At 39.2% G+C, this 22,801-nt stretch overlaps 1 protein-coding gene across 3 annotated transcripts in view; it reads right to left on the bottom strand.

Moving 5' to 3' along the window:
* GALNT12 (polypeptide N-acetylgalactosaminyltransferase 12) overlaps nt 1-22,801 on the bottom strand; it is a 58,372-nt gene that overhangs the window by 25,583 nt on the left and 9,988 nt on the right. For all 3 annotated transcript variants that reach the window (XR_012581604.1, XR_012581603.1, XM_074546943.1), the window contains exons 2-7: nt 18,505-18,674; nt 17,605-17,794; nt 14,080-14,265; nt 11,681-11,798; nt 5,539-5,715; nt 2,878-3,009 (exon numbers count right to left, since the gene is read on the bottom strand). Coding sequence is in view for 1 of the 3 variants with exons in the window: in XM_074546943.1 (XP_074403044.1) it covers nt 2,878-3,009; nt 5,539-5,715; nt 11,681-11,798; nt 14,080-14,265; nt 17,605-17,794; nt 18,505-18,674 (973 nt within the window). In the remaining 2 variants the exon portion in view is untranslated. The remainder of the gene's footprint in view (nt 1-2,877; nt 3,010-5,538; nt 5,716-11,680; nt 11,799-14,079; nt 14,266-17,604; nt 17,795-18,504; nt 18,675-22,801) is intronic.

Genomic DNA, 22,801 nt, shown 5'->3' with positions numbered 1-22,801 from the left:
TTCACTGACTGACCCCAATCTTTATCTTTGGATATGCACCTCAATGCCAGCCATACTTAATACACACCTCAGAAGAGAGAAGAGCTCTGACTCCTGCCTTGCTTTGCAGCCGTGCCTTTCCACAGTCACCCATAACATGAAAAGATCACAGAGCTGCCCAGCCCCTCTATCTCCATCCAGCTGCACATTGCAGAGATGTCACCACACCAATGCTGAGCACATCAGCTGGCTCAAAGCTCTTCTCCTACAGACTCCCACACCATCCCTTCCCAGGGTAGTTGGGATTTGTAAACTGACCCAGTCTCTGCTGTCCAGGTGGGCAATTTCTGCAGAGTTGGGGCTCAAGCCTTGTTACAATTTCACACCTACCTACTTGTAGCATGCTCAAGGATGACCAAATCAGAGGCTGTGCCAGAAAAAGACACATCAGTGTGCTACACCAGAGCCTAAAAGGTATTATCAGCCTTTCCAGAAGTGCTGACATATTATTTTAACCCACTGAGTGCCTATCAGCATCAGTTCCTCCTGCTCCCTAACAGAAATGATTCAAGGCAGAAGGTTCATGTCCCACAAAGTTCCAAAGCTGCACGAAGCCCAAGGAGCAGCACGAAGATATTTATCGCTTTTATAGGTCTCAGGCAGTTTGCAGGAATGCAATCATATCTCAGGCAAAAAGGTTCATAATTCAGTATGTTTAAGTAAAGTTTGAGGCAGCTAGCATTTTAGATAACCAAGGGTAGGTAGTATGGATATTTTTATCTATGTATCAAGAAAAAAAATGTAGCATAAGAAGCTGCTTGCCAGTGCACAGCACTGAATGCTGCTCATTAATTCTTGACTCCGTCTGAATAACGCATCGCTGACTTACAGGTAATCTTAGAAATATTTTTAACTTCAGTTTAAAAGTAAAAAGATTTTTAAGGGAGGTAAAAATCTCCATATTCCCTTGTATTCTCCTTGAACAATTAAATAACCTCACACTAAGTTGAGCTGTTATGAAAGCTGACACTTTTAAATACAGTATTTTTGTGAAGCAGAAAAGCCCTACACAGCTAAGGCGGGAGTAAAGAACAAGATCAGTGATTCATTGAAGCTAGCAGATGGGACTCAATATCCACAAATCAGCTGAATCAGTAGGTGTCGTTTCTGCACTCCCAATTTCTCAGAGTACAACCATATTTCCATCACATTTTAAATTCCTCCTCCCCCCCAAAAATGGCGTATTCTCATTATGCTCACAACTAGATGACAGCATTTATGAATTGTTTTTAGAGAAATATATAGAGCACACCTAAATTACACTCTAGATACCTCAAGCAGCTCTGAACAAGAGTTATTATTTCTAGGTACTGTCAACTCCTTGCCTGAAGATGACAATTAAATCATGAAAGAAATTGCACAAATCCCTTCTCTTCACTATCACTGGCACCAGTCTAACCCTTTCTTTTGGAGGGAGAAGGATGGAGGTGGAGGAAAGGATAAAATACCTGAAATGCTCCTGGAAGCTAAGTCTTATAATACTTTACTGCTTCAACTGTCTCAGAACTTGCCAGTGGCAACACAGAACAAAAGAGCAAAACCAGAACCAGTGTTGTACCAGGGTTTGTTCAAGGTACTGGAAAATGGTGGGTAGCACCTTTCATGCCACTGATCAGAGAGATATCACCTCTCCTGCAAGCTCCAAGACAAATGGAGGAGGGTGGGAATTCTCCCAGAGGCTCCTAAGGGCTTTTCTGACAACTGCTCCCCTCCCTGGGGGAGCTCCCACAGCTCCCCAGAGGAGGAGTTTTCCCCAGGGAAAACCACAGCATTTCCACATTAGCATCTTTTTCATTCAACAAGTTACAAAGCTATTAGGGCAGACTGTGGGGAGACTTTGTTCCTGAATGTTTTGTATGTCCACAGAGATCAGATTTTTTTTTTTCCCTTTCCTGAAGGAGATTCAGCAGAGGCTGAGTAACTTGGGGAAGAGCAGATGGTAGCAAGACAAGGGCTGGATGTGATGATGCAGTGTGGGAATGCAGCTCAGCTGGATCTGCAGAGAGATTGAGTTACCAGCAAAAGTACTTTTAAGTCGATGTGGCATTTGGTAATTAGGAAGGTACTTGATACATCTTTGCCTGGTGGAAAGGTGCAGTTTTGTGTTCCTAACATGCAGCTGGTAGAGAGAAGAGAGGGGATTTTTCAGAGGAAACAGCTACTTGCTGCATCATCTCTGCCTTCATCCCTTCCAGATGAGATTACAGTAATGTAATATACATAGAGCTACAGTTTATATTTCTTTGTAAACTGCAAAGAGCATAAAGAGCTGTCTGCTCTTAAAAGAGAAGAGGATTCTGATTGAAACTATTGCCTGTGCCCTTGTTGGTCTAAGTGACCTTCAGATTAAAAATTAACATTTTGGTTTAATATACAGAATCCCCTATGATCTGGAAGCACTTAGCACCAGTTCTCTTTCCCATCACCAGAGCATCATAGTTTTCAACAGATAAAATGTATGAACATAATTTTCAAAGCAGACTCCTTTTCTTTTCAATTCAACAAATAAAATAAAACACTTTACTGTTACCTTTTTGTTACGCAATGTTTCGAGAAATAAAAACCTCCTCTTTTGCTGCCTTTAACAGTCCCAAGATGTCACTTAGAAGGAGTAATCCACAACAACATTACCTGTTCTCCTACTCTGTCACAGAACTCCTTCATAAACAGCATTCCCTTAAATAAAGATTCTGATAAATACCACATTTTAAAGCCTACCAGTTGTAAGTGAATTCTACCAAAATCCCAAACTGATTTAGGCACAAAACCACCTTCACACTGACTTAGTAGGAGAGCTCAGAGAACTGCAAGCAGGCTCCCTTCTCAGCAGCCACACACCATTCCAAAGAAGCCTGGTCTGTCCTCGGGTACGTGAAGTTCTGGATACACGTTCTCCAAAAACCATTTGAAGTCCTTACATTTCAGCTTCTCTCGTAGAAGTCTCCTTTCTGTCACATCTCCATATGGTTCCTGAAAGAAAAAAAAAAAAAAAAAAATCCAGAACAGATGCTCTCTTTTAAATTATCTGTATACATTATTAGGAACCGTATGCTACAGTGATGAGTAGGACTTCTAGCCAGGAAATATCACCATGTTTGGGTGCTGGATTTGATTTCATTATCCTTACATTTGTTAAATGCTGACAAAAAATAATTGGAACTGTGCAAGTAGAACTTTAAAATATTCTAGAAGACAGTTTGTCTAAGAAAACTCCCTGAATCTGCAAGTGAGGAAGCCCTTGAATACAGATTGCTGGAGACTGAGAAGGCGTACTGGAAAATGAGACTTCCTTTAGATACATAATTGAAAATCTCCAAAGCAGTGAATGAATCTTTAGGACTTTAAATTGTAACACTATCCATTTGCAAATTACCTGTACAGTTCTACATTTAAGTTATGAAATTTGTGAAATCTGCTAATGTATCCTTTGAACTTCACCATTTTGGAGGGTGGGGAGTATGAAATCTTAAACCTCCAGAGAAAAGCTTTCATTGCAGACTTTTCCCTGTCTATGGATTGGAGCAGAGTTCATGTCTTTTTACATCTGTCTTCAAAACCCTATCTTCATATTGACTAGGGATTTCAGATAGTCAGGCATGAGAGAGCGTTTGCAGCCCCCAGATTTTTACAGGTCACTTGACAGAGTCTTTCATCAAACCACAAACGTATTTGCATTTCTCAGAGCTGTGGAAATACCACTGAAAACACAAAGCAGATGTAAAACAGAGATGCCTGTTTGAATAAACAAACAGCGTGACATATTAGCTCTGAGGTCTGAACATTAATCTTGCAGTGAAACTTCATGGAACCAATTTTTGCAGCCATAACATCAATCATTTTCCTGTATGCTACGGAACTGAATATTTGGGTTTGATGAAGTAAAAAGGTCTGAGCTCAACTGCTGCAACAAGTGGTGCACAGAGCATTATGGAAACCAAAGTTCATTGGCAGCAGCTTTGATATGTGGAAAAATAACCCTCATGAGTTTCAGCTTATATTCACTGTGTTACAATAAGCCAATACATGAAACTTTCAGTACTAACACAAATATCCTTTAAAGTTAAAGCTCTGTCATTACAGACATAAGATGCCCAGCACTTTACAAGAAAAATTGTCAGCATTTATTGCTCTTTTTGTGTATGACAAGCTGAAATCAGCCTGGCGTTGCCTATGGGCAAATCCCATATTTCTCTCCAAGTCAGACTCCGATAATAAAACCTAAATGGCTTTTATGACATTAAAGTAAACCAATTATTACAAATGTGTGGACCATAATGATCTAATTACCCAATTTAATCCAAACAAACACAAGATGAAAGCTAACCAAATTCATCTTCTCCAGCATCCTCCAGCATATTTTTTAAAAGCCTCATGTTTGCAAGGGCAGTTTTCCCCTGCTGCATCTATTGGGGTTGGCCACTCAAATGCGTGGGGGCTCCCTGTGCCCCACACTGGTCCCTCAGGTCTGATCCAGTGCAGCCAGAGGCTGATGCCCAGCAGCCCATCTCAGGCACAAAACCAAAAAGGCAGCGTTTAGAAAACTTCATGCAAAGAGATCATGCTGGGGAGACCAGGCACCTCCAGAAACAAGTAACAGCAGGCAATGATTTCTCTGGGGCCTGAATTTCAGACCTTGCGACAGAGGTTAATTTAATTCATTTCTAGACACTGAGAGAACATTCCAGTGTTACTGTTTTCCAGCCTTCAGGCCCCTAACGATAAATACGTCCAAGTTATGAATTTGCACACTGCTTTGCTGTTCTGACATATTCAGTTTTCACAGTAATAATTTCCTGAAAAATTCTGCAACCAATGATCTTGTATTTTCATTTCAAGGAAAATAAAAATATCAACTTAAAAGAACCTCAAAACTGACAGAACTAATACTTGAAATATTTTATTAGGAACATTTTCATCTGAGTTGCCATGACTGATTTTAATTAATTTAATTATTTCAATATTGATTTTGGTTTCTACTTGTTGGCGTTTTGGTTTCTTTTTTAACTGAACATGGTGCAGCAGTAAATCAAACAGAAAAATCTATTTTGGTTTACATCAGTCCAAAGTTTTACAAGACAGGTAATTTTGCTAAATATTATTAATATGCTGTTTACCTGAAGGTCTACTGTCCACTGAAACTTGTTGATTTGCATTCATTAATTGTGTAATTCTTATTGAGAGTCCTGGATCAGCCATTTCACAGAAGTGCACATTTTAGGCTAAACAACTCCTCCTTGCTTTGATGACCCCACTTCATATTATTCTTTTATTTTTTCACTTATTATTGACATAGATTGGGCGACCTTGAACTCTTACAGAATTTTAATTTTCTTTCCAAAGAATTAAAATATTCCCAGACTTATTCTATGTCTGGGAAAAACTTTCAGAAGGAATAAGAAATAAACATAGAAAGCACTTCATGTTAAGTATTAGCTTAGCCAATAGTTAGTAAGTTGAAAACAAATTCTGAAATTCCAGGAACAATGGAGTTGAACTCACCAGGCGAGCGTGTGGGTTTCGGTGGTAATAAAGTTGTTTATATTCATCCATCCACACTTCAGCTGCACGCACACTGTTTGCCAGAGCTTTGACCCGTGAGTATGGGGCTTGTTTGGGGAAAACATGACCTACATGGGAGCAAGGATGGATCTCAAGACTTCCTCCACACTGCCATATCTGAGCAAAGAATTGACAGTGTGTGTCATTAATTTTGTCTTTTGCAAGCTCAAGGATATAGTAACAATAAGCCTGTGTAAGAACAACACCATCTCAAGAACACCACACCACACTACAAGTAACACATACAATAATTTTGTGTCTCATTTGATGACTAAACTGGATAGAATTACATCCTTGTTGCTCTTAGTAATTTGCTCTGAGTTCACAAGGAGATAATCACTCTCTGGTTTTATCTGGAGTGCAATATTCCTTTCTTAGCTTTATTTTCTCATGATAAGATGTGATCTACCATACAAGTTATGCAGGCATTGTTAGAAAAAATAAATTAAAAGACAAAAGAAGCATGTTTCTTTTCCAAATTAACCACATAAATAGCTATCTCAGAAAGAAACCAGTAACTGATAACTACTTCTTATTAGAAATCTATAGCTCTATGTACCATCTATATATTCTACTGGAAAGCTGACTTGGCAAAGGTAAGCTTCCCATTTGTACATTCACCAATCTAGAAGGGTGGCATAGGTGCCTGCTGATAAAATCTCACCAACCTTTTCCATTGGAAAGCTGGGAAATGTACCCCACACCCAACACATGAGAAGAAAAAGCAAAGTACTTCTATAACTTAAGATGGTCCAACCAACAACAATGAAACAACCTCCCCTATCTAAACTAATATTCCTGCTTGATGCCAAGGAAGTACTTGCACCCAAACGTGGAATTGGCAGATCCCTGCAAACCATCACTCTGCCCTTGTGCTCAGGCTCCTGCTTCTCTGGCTCCCCAGGTTGTGAAATGTACAGCCCATGAGATAAAGTCCAGAAACAACCATCAAGCTGATCCATTAGCCTCAGCACTATGTACACATTTTTGTAATTACATTCTTCGCCTCCGAAAACCAAGGACTTTTGGCAGCTCATCTACACAGCCACTTTCCCATCACCCATTCTGATCTCAAGTTTGATTACTTGAAAGGAAAGCAGAGCTATGCATTTCCTATTCAATATTGTGTGTGACCACACCATGGCAGATGCCCTGTTTCTGAAGGGTGCCTGCAACAAGGTTTTTGAAATTTTGCCAGATGGGAGGAATGCCGGAGATGTTGCTGTACTTGAACTAACTTGAGGCTGTCACCAATGGCTCTGATGGACTTTCCATAAAAGATTTAGAATTCTCCTCATGTATTCAACCATGCATAAGTGGCAGCTCATCATTCCTTTCTAAATGGAAGACAAAGGAAATTAGCTGGGATAGGCTTAAGGGGTAGAGGTTTGCTCCCTGACAACCTTCTTGTATAAGACATACATTTTTAATTATATGCTATCCAAATAAATACAGCAGGAGTGAAAGATACGAGGTAGCAAATAAAAGCTCTGCTGCTAACAGTGCCAAAAGATCAGTGGTGGGACTTTTCCCATCTCTCTCTCTGGGAGTTTTAGGGATCTAAAAAGATAAAGGTTTTCAGCTTACACAAGATAGGACTTGATTTTAGACTGCTAACTTTTAGTTTGTTTTTTTTTTTTTTTAAGTTACTTAGAATTTCTCTAAAATTTCTAAATTTGGAAATCAATGAGTGTCATGTCCATTGATTTGGTTTTGAATAACAACATTGGACTTTCTGCATGGCACAATGCTGTATTTAATTACCAAAGTGTAACCACTCTAATACATATGTTTACTTTTAAAACAGAGTGTTTCTTTAAAGATATAGGTAAATCATTAATCAGCTATAGGGAATATTGGATAATTATTACTTCCTGGATTTAAAATTTTAATTTCTTGTTCTCCACGTGAGGTTTCTTTCCTCTTTTTTGCTGCTTTTCAGGGAAGCAGTATATTTGCCATTTGAACAAAGATGATTAAAGGAATTATACAAAAAATCTAGAATTCTGAACTAATCTTTTAAGCAATTTGCATATTTTCTTAGGTAAGTTACTTTACTGCCATTTTGAAAGCTGCTATGAAACCAACTATCCACTTTCACTTTACAACCTCCTTTTGTGAGATTTATTTCAAAACAACATTTTTCATAATTATTATTTCTATGTTCAAAATTATTTTTTAAAGCTTCAATTTACCATTCAAGATTTGTCAGCAAATATTAAGAGCCATAATTTTATTAGTTTAAAAATTTCCAATGTTATATTCCACATAAGAATTATTAATTCATCTTTATCTACTCTTAAAAAATATATTAGGAACAGATGATAAAGACTACTGAAATAAAAATGTAGTTAAAAAGGAAGCACATGCTTCAGCTCTTCCATGATAAAGTCTGATTTCAAAGGAATGAAACAAATTGACCATACCTCCGCTAAATTGATGACAAAAAGAGAATTCCATAACAGCTGAATTTTTAATAATTAAAGCTCTCTAAAAAATAACTGTTGGTTGCTAAGCAATGCTCATTAAATTCTAAGTATTTCATAAAAACAATACAAAAATTATCTTGTCATCCTATTACAAAAGAAAATTGAATCTACTTCAGCTAAACAATTCCTCAAAAGGAATTGTTTATTCACTTTCATTAATATGGAAAAATTATGACCTCTACACAGAATCAGGTACAAATGAACAGCCATAAAATAAAGCGAGGAATTTAATAGAGAAACTAAAGTTGATTACTAAATGCTAACTAAGTGGCTCTGCAGAAGATTCTCCATAAAACTAGCTCAACCTTCTCGAACAGAAAAGCACATAAGGTTTCATGCATATTTTGCAAGCTCACGTACATGTAGATCTGTTTCTTTACTAGGTCTGGGTAACTCACAGCTCTCATTATAAAAGCACACATTTTTCCTCCACTTCAATAAGAAAACAAGGTGACATTCCTTTTTTCACTTTCATCTTGATGCATGCAGACTATCGGCGTATTTTCTTTTGCTTTCAGAGACAGATGGTGACATTATGAAAACCTACAGAAAATGTTCACAATTTCACCTTGGGATCGCTCTCCCTGCCAGGGTCTCTGGACAATTGACCTTGTGCTGGGTCAATGAATACTAAAGAATAAAAGCTCTACCAGCTCATTCTAACATGTTAAGACTATCTGTAAGAAATAAAAAACATAGAAAGGATGCTACATCCTAAAAAGGGGCAAAATGTGGAAAACCCTATGGTTCTGCTGCTCTGTCCTGCTGCAATTTTTTCTCGACAAGTTGTGGCTAAGCCCCCAGTGTGGTGCTCATGCACAATCTGCCGGAAGCTGGGTGGAGAGGCACCCCAGACACACAGACTCACCCTGGCTGCTCTCAACACAAGACAGAGTTCCAGATCCAGACAAAAAGAAACAATACAAAAATCCTGGAAGAGAGAAGACCCCAGGTGTTCTGAGGCATATCACCCAGGCTCATGGGCAGGAACATTTTTGAGAAGAAAGACCTTTTTGCACATGGTAGGCTGAAGGACAGACCACAGACATATTAAGCCTTGGTCCAGAAACAAACTTACATTGCAGTGCCACTTGCAGGGCCAAGAGCAAGAGAGGGACAGAAGCTGCAACCAGGTTCCCTTTGCTCTGAGTACAAGAGGGAGAAGATGAAAGAGCATGTTTTGAATCCCTCGGAAAGAGGAGTTTCAATGCCCATTATGCCCATGAAGTGAAATCTTATCCAGCCAAATAGCATTAAGCAATCCAAAATCAAGGTACATTGACTCGATTCTGCATTCAGCACGTAGCCTCCATCTCTCTTAGTCATCGTGCTTTTAGTGAAAGCTTTGTCCTTGTTGCACCTCTCAAAACCACAGAGAATTTCTTCAGCTCAGAATAATAGAAGTGTAAGAAAGAGGAGGCTTGAGGACAAGTCTTTTCATGTCATTGGGAGAGAGTGGTGTTTTCAGAGACGAGAACAACAATAAATTAATTTACAGCAGTTTTGAGTAGTTCTGCTCCTAATTTTCAGGTCTGACAGGTTTAGAAAACACAAGGACAACAACACTAACAATGATTTATCCCTTCCGACCTCTTGGAACACTGCAGGCAGCCAAAAGAACACAGTTAAACAGCATCATAGCACTCTGCTCTGTTCCACAAAAATCCTCTCCACACAGAGCACAAGTACAAGGGCTCCAAATCAAACAGAGCAAAGCATGTTGCGTACAAATACCCAGATGCTACTGGCAATCTGCACTAGGAAAATTGGCCAGGCATATTTGTTGGCCACTGCACAGCCTGTCCTGTTAAATCATTTGTCTCCCAGGAATTGCTTGAACCACCTGCACCTACATGCTGGCTTAGACCTTTGCAGAGTGTCTGTGCACTCTCTCCTGAGGACTCTTCTGCTCCCTTTGTGCTTCTCCTGTGTGCTAGACCACCTCTGAGGCTTCCTCTATCCCATGAGGAGATCTCTGTCCTGCATGCTGAAGGAGTAAAGGCACTGCTCATAAATGCTGCTGCATCCCAGGGAGCCCTGGCTCAGGGGAACCTGTGATGTACAAAATGAGATTGGCTGCCAGAGCTTCATAGAGGTCAATGGCAATGGAAGGGTGGGTCTTCAGCAGCAGCTGGGACTGGGGCACTCTGAGCCAAAAGGAAGGGTCATGCTGCATGCAAGCCTTGGTCTCCCCAAAAGCAAGACACAGAGAGCAGGAAGCCAAGAACTGCATGCAAAATGTGCCATATTAGAGGTTTTCTTCAAGGAGTTGAAGTTCTGGGTACACCGGGACCAGAGACTCCTGCTTCAGAAGGTTCCAGGGCTGATGGAGGTGGGTGAACTGCTTCTCCCTTCAGGTGGAGGCCTGCTGAACTAGACCAAGACTACTGACTAGGCTGTGTTTGGGCTTATGTGCCAGAAACTGTTCCCTAGGTGAAAAAAGGAGGTGGTCATGAACTCAGATTGAAGAGCGTTTCCAGCTGAGAAGTCTCCCTCCAGAGAGAAACCATATCAACTCTAAGCCTGTGTTTGTTATTCCTAACAATTTTTGTTCCTTATTTTTATACCCTCTTTTCTACGATTTCTGCACTACAGGCAGCAGGACATCATAACAGCAGCCAGGAAAACTCCATGCTTCTCTGGTTAACACACAGACATCCAGAGAGACAGTCTGCTGATGTCTCCTTTCTCAAGAAAGTGGTTCTGTAACATTAAAATGCTATTTAACCTTGAAATCTGTTGTCACCTGGTAAAAAATCCAAAAATCCTCCTGAACCATGAGTCAATGACTCAGAGAAATGCAAACATGACCATCAAAAATAACAGATGATGGGCAGAACAGACAAGGGTAATCCAGGATAATAAGCTGTGAACTCCATGAAAGCCAAAAGAGGCATCCCTCTTACATCACCACTGGATGGCTTCAATGAGCTAAGTGTGATTTGGGGTAAACCATAGGCAGCCAGTGCTCAGTGGGAATCAGCACTGGTAAAGGTGAGCAGAGGAGAACTCTGCTTTGCTGATCAGCCTGGACTGTGCTGTGTCTCCTCTCTTTTCCTGCTGTAAATCGTTTCCATTACAGCAATCTGACTCACATCTGAGCACTTGGTCATGCCTCCTGTGGGCACAACTCTACAGTTACTGGAGATCCTCCACCTTTTATAACCTTTGTACAAACTTTTTCTGAGGTGAAACAGAAAAAAGCCTTAAAATTAGTACAGGGGCTGCCTTCTGCTGCCCCTCTGGGAACTGCTTGCTCCATCAACCAGAGCAAGAACTCTGAGTCACATCCAAGCACTACAAATCTTCTTCCCCGTGACCTCCTTCAAGCTGCAGGATGTAAACTTCACCCACTAGTATCACAGTCCTTTTTACATTTTATACTACAGCTCAAAACAAAGACATGTATTTAAAAATTGCTTTAAAATGGCTAGTTGGAAGAAAAGTACAGTGATCCTGAAGTGCAAGAACAAGATATTCCCTAAATACTCCCTTCGTAGCACTTAGCTACCTCATTAAGTAAAAGGGCATGAAGAAAGAAACAGGAACTTGTTGTATTCTGAGGAAAAGGAACTTTCAATTAAGCCACCTACCCTAAATGAGAATTCAAGGTTTTCTCCTCCCCAGACTTCCATTCCTGTGTCATAGGAACCAAGATAATCAAAGTACTTCTTGCTCACAGAAAATAATCCACCTGCCATGGTTGGAGACCTATGAAAGAGAATAGAAACTCTGAACTGAATAAAAAAAATACTAAACCAATGTAACAGATAAGAAAATACAATATATTTTTATTTTCTCAGTCTTTTGTGGATACAAAGTAACAGTCAGAAATTTATCAGTTATTATGAGGCCATTTGAATTTAATTTTGCATTAAAAAAAAACATACCTGAAGCAACACCAGAATGTAAAAATATTTTTTCCAATTGCAGTGTCTGTGTGTAAATGAAGAGCCTCTTCACATAACAGAACATTACTTCTTTGTGTCAGAACTGTATTAGTTGGCTCTGAAATTTTAAGTGCTGTATCCTTACATATTTTACTTAAGCAATAATTAAATAAATACTTGTGCTTTCGTAATTAAAACCAACATTCTTGATCCCACTAATAAAAATTAAAAGACTCTCACATTTTAATTATTAAGTAAATATAGTCCCTAAAGAGATTTGTTTTCTTTCTAAGAAAGAAACCATCTGTGTGTTCTTAAATTTTTTACTAAGTTTTGGTGAAAAAAAAAAAATCAGGAGTCATGGCTGGGTCCTCATTGAAGATCATAAAGCCCACAGTGACAGGGATGTACTTCCATTATGGTAGAGTGTGCACATATACATAAATTTTTATTTGTTCAATGTTGTTCCCTATTGTTTACAGTTTTAGGATGACTTTCTTTAAAGTGCCAAGCATATAATGGTGATTAGAACTAAGTTCATCTGGCATTATGTGAATTTTACTAAATTGCTGTTGAGGTAAATATCAACAAAAGCGAGATGAATGATCAATTACACTAAATCTGTCAAAACTAATTTTACCAGCTTTCTTTTTGAAGCAACACTGTCTCACACTGTCATATGTTGTTTCAAAGAATGGAATGAGATGAGACAAGACAGAAGGAAAAATAAACTCCATAACCAGTCAAGTCCTTCTGTCTCCCTCCAGGTCTCTCCAAACCAGGCTGTTGGTGACACCACTCCCAGCACTGCTGCTTTCTCCAGACACTTGTCGAGCTCCCAGTCCTCAGGCTACCCTGAAACTTTATCCCCCATCATTTTCTTCTTGGCTTGTCAAACACAATTCTTCTTATCATGAAGAACAAAGGCATCATATTTGAACTAAATGTTTTAAAAAACATTTAATCAATTTGTTTTTTGTTGTTTTTTTTTTAAGGATGACATGGACTAATACTTGCTGAGAAAGACTCAATTACTACCTCACTTTTCTCATTTAAAAAAAAGTTCATTCTGCTGAGTATAAGTACATTAATACACGTGAAATACTGGGAATTAATATCATGATAAGCAACTTAGAAAAGACTGAGAAAAATTAGTAATTCTGTATTTTTTGTGGTCTATAAAATAACAGATAAAAGTACTAACAAAATGACGGTATTAAAAATGCCAAACAGGTTAACTGACTTCAATAAACTGCTGAAATACAGAAACTTCCATAGCAGATGGGGCTAGGTTGAACATGGCAGATCCTCAGCTATCAGGATCTTGTCTACCATTCCCATTTTCCAGATGCCTTGTCTGTTCTATTCTCTTACCTCTCTTAAATATACAATGTTGAGTGACAAACAATACCAACTGATGGCATCTTATCTTAAAAGAAAACAAAACTAAAACCCATAATGAAGACATCAGCCTGAGCTCTGCAAGGTAGTCCTTCACAGAAACCATAGTGGAGAGAACTGTATTGTTTCACCCCTGTAAAGAGCTGGCAAAATGGTTCACCTTTGAAAATAGCACCTTTCCTTCACAGAAACCATAGTGGATAGAGCTGTATTGTTTCACCCCTGTAAAGAGCTGACAAAATGGTTCACCTCTGAAAATAGCACAGTGAACTACACAGCACAGGAAAAAATCTTCAAAACTGCTTTTTTAGTTGGCGATTTTTTTCCCTTTTCATCGTTGCCCATGATACATTTCCTCTACAACACAGAGCTCTTTGCACAGAGGGCATCCTCTGGTATTAGTTAATCAGTTACACTCTTTCCATGTGCTGGTAAGCATCTGTAAGAGTTTGTCTAGAGGAGTCAAGAACCTACTTTGCAATAGGCTTTCCATATGGAAGATAAAACAGCATTTTCAGCTTTTAGAGCATTATTTTTTTCCAGGAATATGGTAAACAGGAGCTATTTTGGAAAAAATGGGGAACTAAACAAAAGACGTACTTTTTAGTAATATGTTCATTTCCCAAATATCTTTCAGCACCTGGCATTTTCAGGTGAAATCAAAAACACATGCACAGTTTTGAGGATGCATAAAAATTAACCTGATCACATCAGTCTTGGACTTCCTCCGTTTTTGTTCTCTTTCAGGGATACTGTGCCAAGTGAAGACCAGGCGCCAATCAAATCCACCAATCTGTGGCTCACCGGCATTTCCCAAGTACTCAAATGTGTTCCAGTCAATAACATCAATAACAGGGCAGACAACAGCTGTTTCTTCTTCAGCAATCCTGGTAAGGTTTTAAAACAAAAGGGTGACTTCCTTTAGAAACATCTCTAAAAATAAAAAAAAAAAAAACAAACAAACCAAAACTAGAACTGACAGGAACAAAAAATGCTTACAATGCCAAACATGAAGTTTTGCTCCTTTTCAACTCATGCTGCAATAACAAGGAAATATGATACAATAAATACAAGAATAACCCCCATTTTCCTACATCAGGAGGATGTATCAGGATGGACGCCACTGGCAAGCATCAACCTTCCTGGATGGTGGAAGAAAGATATGCCAGATGGATTGAGATAACACATTCAGCATCTGGCTTGGCTGCCATAGCCAGCACCACTTTATCAAGAAAAAAAAATGTTCATTTTCTTTTGTACAGGTCGCTGTTTAAGAGAGCAGTTTTACTGCATACTTCCGCAGCGATGAATAACAAACCAGCCAGACTCTTGGCCCTTGAAGTCATGGCTGTTCTTGTAACTGTGATCATCTGCAAATGTTGCAGTGAGTACTGTAACAGTAACTCAAAAAGAAGCCCTGAGCTTAGAAAAAACCAAACCTGCAACATGGGAATTAGACCTCCAACAATGAAACATAACTGAAGGAGGCCTCAAGAAACCTTGGCAACATAGGAGATGAAAAAGAGAAACAAGATAGCACTGCAGAATGACATTCCTAATACAAGGGTGATCTAAAGATAGTCCAGATCTTTATCATAACACGAATACATCAGAGCTGATGACATTTCTTGCAGGTTTACTTCTACAAGGAGATAAATCCCTTCCTCCCATTTCTCAACATCATGCAGGGTTTTCAGGATTCCTTTCCAAAAGGATTCATCTTTATAGGAAGCAGTGGGATTATCAGCCTTCTCCTCACCTTCTAGAATGCCCCCCCTCCTCAGTACTGGGAGCAACATCAAGCACACAAACTCAAGCCAAGGTCTTTCTCCTAAATCACGGTTTAGCATCTTCCCTGTTCTAGTTAGACACCCCCTGATAGTTCAGTGAAATGAAGTAACTTGTTTCACTTAGAGATGCAGATATACATTTTAGCCTTGCATCTTGTATTTGCATGTTTCAGAGGTGAAGGAAAACTGAGCACATTATATTGTCAAACAAGTAAGAGATGCACTACATCTGTAATCCAAAGGGAGCTCATTCCTCATGGGATTGTTAGGCTAAAAATCTGTACACTGACCAATGGCTCATACTGTGAAAGTAGAGTAGCTTGTGATGGTTAAATGCAGCAAAGAACAGCAGCAATTACAAAGTAGTATTGTCTGAGCTGAGAAAGACTGCCCAAAGTGTGAAATGGCCTATTGTGGCTGGAGGGAATATGTGAAACAGCTGTTTTCTTCTTTATGATCTCCCGTTGAGACCTTGTTTGGTAGAGCACAAGAAAGGGCTTATACAAATATTGTTATCTCCTGTCTCACTTGCATAAAACTTTGTACAAATCTTCATTGTACAAAGCAATGAAAATGATATCCACATGTAGAGAAAAAGGAAAAAAGATCAATAAAAAGTAAAAATATTTCCCTCCTCCTGTAACAAGTAGGAAAACAAGCAAAAAGTAGGTAGCTGGCATATGATTTCAATTATGAAAGGAGTGAAGTAAGTGAAAAGTCATCACTTTTTCTGTAAGTTGAAAATTAGCTAGATGGTACAATGCACAGGCAGCTTACAAATACAGCTATGTTTGCCCTGCAAAATGCTAACACGATGGTATTGCTGCCATACATTTGAGTCAGATATGCCGCAGAAAAACCCCTTAGAGATGCATGTCTGCATCTGCAGCAAGAACGGCAGGAATTCCAAGAGAGGGCTAACTTTTTACAGGTGGTGACAATTGCATTTAAAAAAATCCCAATCCTTCCTCAAGATTGCCATCTAGTGGTGCGCTAAAGAAGTGAAGAAATGACAGACTTTCCCCTCATCACACACTTTTTTAGTTAAACCTATGCCCATGATTTGAGGTTTATCCCCTTTCCTTTCTTCACGCTATCATACCTACCCCCCAGTTATCTGGAATACACTCACTGTGAAATTTAGAAACAAGGTAAGTATGACAAGAAAAACAAAAACCTGAAGTTGTATTCTAGATACAATTTCAAAGGGACATGGGGAATTTGGGAACACAAGTCCCACTAGGAATCAGTCAGACTTGCACACATCAAGACACTTTGTGCTTTTGGAAGTCTCTCTCCAGTTTGTATTTGGGGTGAGTTTTCTGGTCCTTTTCTGCATCTGGTGGGAATCTTAACAGGATCCAAGACAAAACACTGGCCTTGAGGAAAGAATTTTTTTCTTCTTTTATATGTTTTAAGGAAAGCTGTTTTTCTACATACAACATTTTGGAGGTCTGATTCAGGTCCTGTATCTATCAGTACCTACTAATGGCATCCAAGGGGGTAAAGCCATGAGCTGTTAGCAAAAGGGGCAAAACCAACAGAGCCTTGCAATGTGATTCAGGAGCAGCAGGTGCCGCAGTGAGGTGCCAGTGGCTGAGCCCATAGCAGGAAAAAAGTCAATGTATGGCTGCTGGCTACACATGGGTGAGGCTTCAAGAACATAATAAATATTCTCAGCTGAAACAGAAGGCTAGTGTTCTAGTTTCTAGGGTTTTTTTGTTAGAGTTTTGGGAAGGTTCCTTGGTTTTTTTGTTGTTTGTTTGCTTGCTTTTAATTAACCAAAGTTTTCTGAACAGCCTGACGGATCTGCAGAATTAACAAGAGACCACACAGGCACAAAGTACAGTGTCCCAGGACAGATGGTTTCCAAACAAGAGTCAGTGTTGACATAACATTTACTCCTCCCTATCCTACACCATGATGCTGTATGTCAGAAGCAGTCTGGAAAGGTGGATTTGCTCAGGACTAAGAAGACGGAGTTTATTGACTTGTATTATGCAGACACTGCCTTGCAGGGCACACATCTTTCCAGACCTTCTGCTCACCCAGGCTGACAGAAATAGCCCTCTTTACCAATGTAGTTCCAAAGCTGGAGGTGAGGACTCGTCGTCTTGAAAACCAAAACTTTCCAGCTGCTGAAGAGGCAGCTTGGTCCTCAGGGAAAAAAAAAAATAAAACAAACAAAAACAAAACCACAAAAACAAACAAGCAAAAAAAATTCAAAACCCACCATGCCATGATCTTTCAAACTTCCATTTGTATTTGCTCCCCCACAGCCAGGAGACAAACACCAAACACTGGCAGTGCCTCAGGGACCAGACTGTAGTAACCTTTGGTGAACCATGAGTCATTTTTCCACTTCAGAAATGGGCCAAACTGTCTCGCCCCTTCTTCTCCAATGGGAGAGAAAACCCGCCCAGAGCACAAGCTCACCTTGCCAGCAGTGGCTCCAGCCAGCCCTCATGGCATTCACAGTGGCAGTCCAGGAACGTCAGGATGTCTCCTTTGGCCACAGACGCCCCCAGCAGCCGGGCTCGGACCAGCCCCTCCCTCTTATTTGCGCGGATAAGACGCACCTTGCGTAGGCCAGCCACGTAGTTTTCCAAAGTCTCCTTTAAATGTTCTGTAACAAGCCAAAAAAAGAGGGAATAATACACTCTGAAATTATTTGTTTATGTCTTTCTATAGGAAGCTCTCTCCTCACTAGCATTTTACTTATAGAAGGCTCTAAAGATTGTGGTACTTTGAACTCAGATCTGGCTCTGCATGTTTAGAAAGGACATGAAAAAAGCACAAAACCTGGATTTGAACATAAATCACAGTTACTTTTAAGAAATTGAATGCTTCACATTTACCTCTGTAATACATCCCCAGCTCAATAAGAGCTTCTCAAATGTTACTTAAGACTTTCTGTATAAAAGTTTTATTCTTAACACAATTCATGTGTGGTGGAAAATGCCAGCATTGCCTTTATGTCCCGTTGTTCAAACAAGACCAAAGAACTCGGTCACTGTCATTATATGAGACACCAGGGGAGCGTTGGTGCAATCGAAACTTGCTCAATTCAGGAAACCCAAAGTGCTCTGTTCAGACTGTAGTCTATCTATACACACAAGCACTCATGTTACAGCACAGCAAATGTGCTTCCAAACTAAATTTGGTACATAAGCCAAATTTTTCAATGGCACACTACAAGAAAAACTTTTTCAGTGAGAGGCCTTTGTTGTACAGTTTTCTGTTATGTGACGTGAACAGCATCACTCTTTCTCCTATGAACTGGCTGACCAAAAAAGCCCATCAACAATCAATATTATTTAGACTTATTCTTCCTACCTTTGTCACTGTAATCATCTACAAGGATAATTTCTTCCAAAAGTATATCCGGAGATGTCTCAAGAACACTGTGAACAGTTCGCAGAAGCGTTGACCAAGCCTCGTTATAAAAAGCTATCACAACAGAGGTTTTTGGCAGGTTATAATAATCATATTTCTCCTCTCTGCATCTGTAAAGGCGGGGGGATAACATTTAGTAAAAGTGCAAAAGCATTTTTTAATTTTCAGGAAACAAGTCTCAAATCCATTTGCATGCTAGCTACTAACTGCAAGCAAGAACACAGAATGGATCTTAAAAGAAATGCATGTGTGTGGAAAATTGTATGAGAAGACATTAGGAAGTTGCTCTTACAGAGGTTCCATTTCCACAGAAGCATTATGAATAAATTTCTGCAAACTATCAAAATGTCTAAAAAGAAAAATAATAGGAGGTATTCTGGGCTGGTGTAGCTGCAGTAGCTGTCTTCGCACAATTTCAAATAGAAGAACAGGTAATGAACAAAATGTGCCTCAGATTAAAGGGAAAAAAAAAGAAATGTAAAACCTAAGTGCAGTAAAAACAGTAACATAAACTGTTGCTTTGGAAAATAGAACAAGTGCTAGACAGTAAAAATACGACTGTGAAGGAACAGCAACATATAAAGAGGAAAAAAAACCCCAAACCAAACAACCAGCAACAAAACTGAAATGTATGCACACTGAAGCAGAATTTGGAGAGACCACACAACTGGCAAAATCTAATAGTGAAATCCACGGAAGCGTAAAACAGATATAGAAATGCATGGTTTTGGCTCTATGGAGAGCCAGAAAGTTTGCAAACCTTTGGATTAAGCTCCAGAATGTATTTCCTATAAATATATATATGAACTTCCCTAAATGAACATAAGGATGCCAAGAAAGTTATAGCTGAGCCAAATGTATAAATTCTTAAAAGAATCCCCTGGTTTAGAAGAATTTTAAAAAAACGATGGCATCTTCTACAATTTCTCCTCTTTGCTCAGAGCATTCCATATTGGCAGCTTTTATTGCCTGCAGTCAACAAGGCTTGTAAGGGGCAGAAGGACAGACTTTAACTTCTGTAGACTGCTAAATCACAACAGATACCAAGGCAGGTAGCAGAACAACAGTGAGTCCTCCAGAACCTGTGCTATGGGGAGCTGAAAAGGGAAATTAAAACTGATCAGTAGAAAATGCAATAGGAAAATACCTTAGGTCAATTTAGGGGCACAAAAATTCCCCAAAACACTAAGAAAACTATATTAGATGAAAACTGCTTACCTATAGCACATTGAGAATATTTTAACAAACTATTTATGTCTGCTGTGTCTGCATTAAAAAAGGCTTATAGGTTTCTTTGGAGATTAGGCAGTATCTATTAAGATCAGTTGTACAGAAAGAAAAAAAATCTGAATCTGATTGTGCCTAATATTAAAACTCTTATGAAGGAAACAATAAGTCTGTAGAGTAGTTCTGTAATAAATACATGAAAATGAGGAAGCAACAGGACAAATGACACTCAGGCAAAGGAGGCACCCAAAGGCTGCTTCTCAAACATGGCAGGAACGCCCCGTGACAACACGTGTGCATACAGACATATATACATAGGTAGTACATATAGACACACACATTGATACAGTGAAGGACAAGAATGCCTGTCCCTCCAGGCTGTAACTTATCCTGAGGGGCTTTTACAGAGGAACTGTCTCACACCAACACCTGGTGACAGAATTGATTTATTTAGCCAGACATTCATGTATTGACACATAAAAAGGAGTGACAAGTGACATTTTAATTAACTTCTTTAATTGTAATGCAGAAAAACCCAATGTATGAATCCAATTTTAGAAATACATATTTAATTTAGCCTACTAAAAAACATTTCTGCTCAGTACTGCCAGGAAAAAAGAATCCATATACATCAGTCACTTGTACCAGGTAATTTTGAGTTAATTTCTTGATGGAAATAGGATCGCTACATACCCAGTTTAGAAAGCTGAAGGAAAATATAAATAAATAAATAAATAAATATACCAGGAAAGCATTCTTTGAAAAATATGTCAGGAATATTCATGGGAAAAAAATGCTGTATTCAATTTAAAGAAAGGAAACTTAAAAGGTCTAAAGAAGCTTAGAAGTCTAATTATAGATTAAAGACTTCAATGGATTTGCCTGAAATTACATGCTGGAGATGGAAAACATAATTTGGCACAGAGCAAGGCAATCCCCACACTGTTTGTGATTCACTGTGCATTGCTGCCTCCTTCCTTGAGCACACCCCACACTGCAGGAAAAGGTCAGCCTACTACAAGACATACCAGAACACACGTTTCTTAGGTTTCCAAAGTCAAGAAAGAGGCCAGCACTAAAAAATGGGTTTAATTTACCAGCTCTGTGGTGGAAGGCAGCACAGGAGTGAAGAGAAGTGACCCACCATGGTAGCAGGGCAGGCTGCTGGCCAGCACGGCCACCCTGACCTGAGCAGTACCCTGATGCCCTTACTAAAAAAACAAAACCAAAACAAAACAAATTAAAACAAAACCAAAAAAACCCACCCATATTATTCAACTTCTGTGCAGATTTGCATGTTTATCTCAGATATTATTTCCAAGACATATTTCTCGCTAAAGTGCCAGAAGATCTCAACTGTTAGCAGTCTCAAACAGTGTTGCTAAAGTAAAGCACACTTTTCCTTATCTTTCTGCAATGAAAGAGTTTCACTAAGCCTTAAAAATTAATCCCATTCGGGAGATTACAAACCCAAAGCATTTAAACCCTGGAAAAATTATAGCAGAAGAAAATCTTTAAAAGCTAATGAATCCCTGAAATGGAAATGCTTGGCAGTGTTGCTGAATAACAATTAAGTGGTATGCATATGGACACTAAACATCATCACTTCACAAGATATAAAAATTTTAAAAAACCCACTACAAGTACAAAACCTGATTGAAAGCTTAGTGGTCATAACTCATCTTTTCCATTCCTCAACTCCTGTTTACCACAGAAATGCCTCAGCAGTCCACCTTCTGTATTCACACTTGCAAACTTCAAGATGTACTTTCATTATCCATGTGTCAGCCAAGCATCCCAGCTCCTACTTTCCAACTGAATCATTTCACTCCTACTTTTGGATTATTCAGAAAAACAAATGCATATCAATTACAGTATGCCTTTAAAATGACAGCAACTGGTGACAGCAGTCCCAAAATATGTTTTTGCACACACTGGGAACATCTATTTATGCATACTATACTGCAACCTGCTTTCAGCTTCTGAGTAGGGCACTCTTTAGTGCCACCCTCAAACTCATAACACTGTCCTTTCCAATAGAGAGGATCACGTTAAGACAGTTTTAATTGCATCTCACATTATTCATCCTAAAAACTACTTTTGAGCTGATCATCTGGGTTATGCAGGTCCATAAAGACAGATCCAGAAGGCAACTCGCCTCACCCTCCTTAAGCCATTGATCCAGCACAGCCCAAGAGACCTCAGCGGGTCCCTCTTGTCTATAGAGGCTTGATTATGGAACATTCCTTAACTTTTCTGTGAATAAAGTTACATGCGGTCCCTTCCACTGGCTGTGATACATCACTTTGAACCTAGTCATCATAACTACCAAATGGTTGGTAAAAACATAACACAGACAGAAGGAAATTAGTTGCCTGTAAGCGTGACATTTCCAAACATGGAAAATAAATGCAGATGCATTTGAAGTCCAACATTCCTTCACAATTCTCCTTATCTTATTCAATCACAGGAACTTTACTGTTTTATAATAATTTTGCAATTTGTATTTTAAAATAAACAATTACCTAAATTAAAAATGGCATGTTGTGCATGTTGAGTGGGCTCATTTTCTTCAGAGAAGCACACATATCTCTAGTCAATCTGATTTTGGTAACAGTTATCAGATACCAGGATCAGTCACTGAGGAAAAACCTGTTGCCAACACATCCAAGAGGCTTTTCTAGAGGCAACAAAATAAATGCACGTAGCTTTAAACAGGACTCAGATTTCAATGGCAAACACTGATATATAATGAATAAGAGGCACAACAGGTATGGCAATGCAAAGGAGTGACACCTGCTCAGTCTCTGCCCTCTGGTCACATCTGCTCTCTGCAGATTCGCTAGAAAATGCACAAGCAGAAGCGTCGTGTAGGAATGTGCCCCCTGTTGATCGAATGACAAAACTAACCTTTGTCTCCTTCAAAAGGAAAAAAGCCCAGAAGTTTATTTCCTCAATTAGCAAAAAAAGGCACCTGACAGGACCTGGGGGACTTCACCTCAAACTTAAG

This window comes from Zonotrichia albicollis, chromosome 1 (genome assembly GCF_047830755.1).
Source record: "Zonotrichia albicollis isolate bZonAlb1 chromosome 1, bZonAlb1.hap1, whole genome shotgun sequence".
Lineage (NCBI taxonomy): Eukaryota > Metazoa > Chordata > Aves > Passeriformes > Passerellidae > Zonotrichia > Zonotrichia albicollis.
This window is presented reverse-complemented; position numbering and strand designations above follow the sequence as displayed.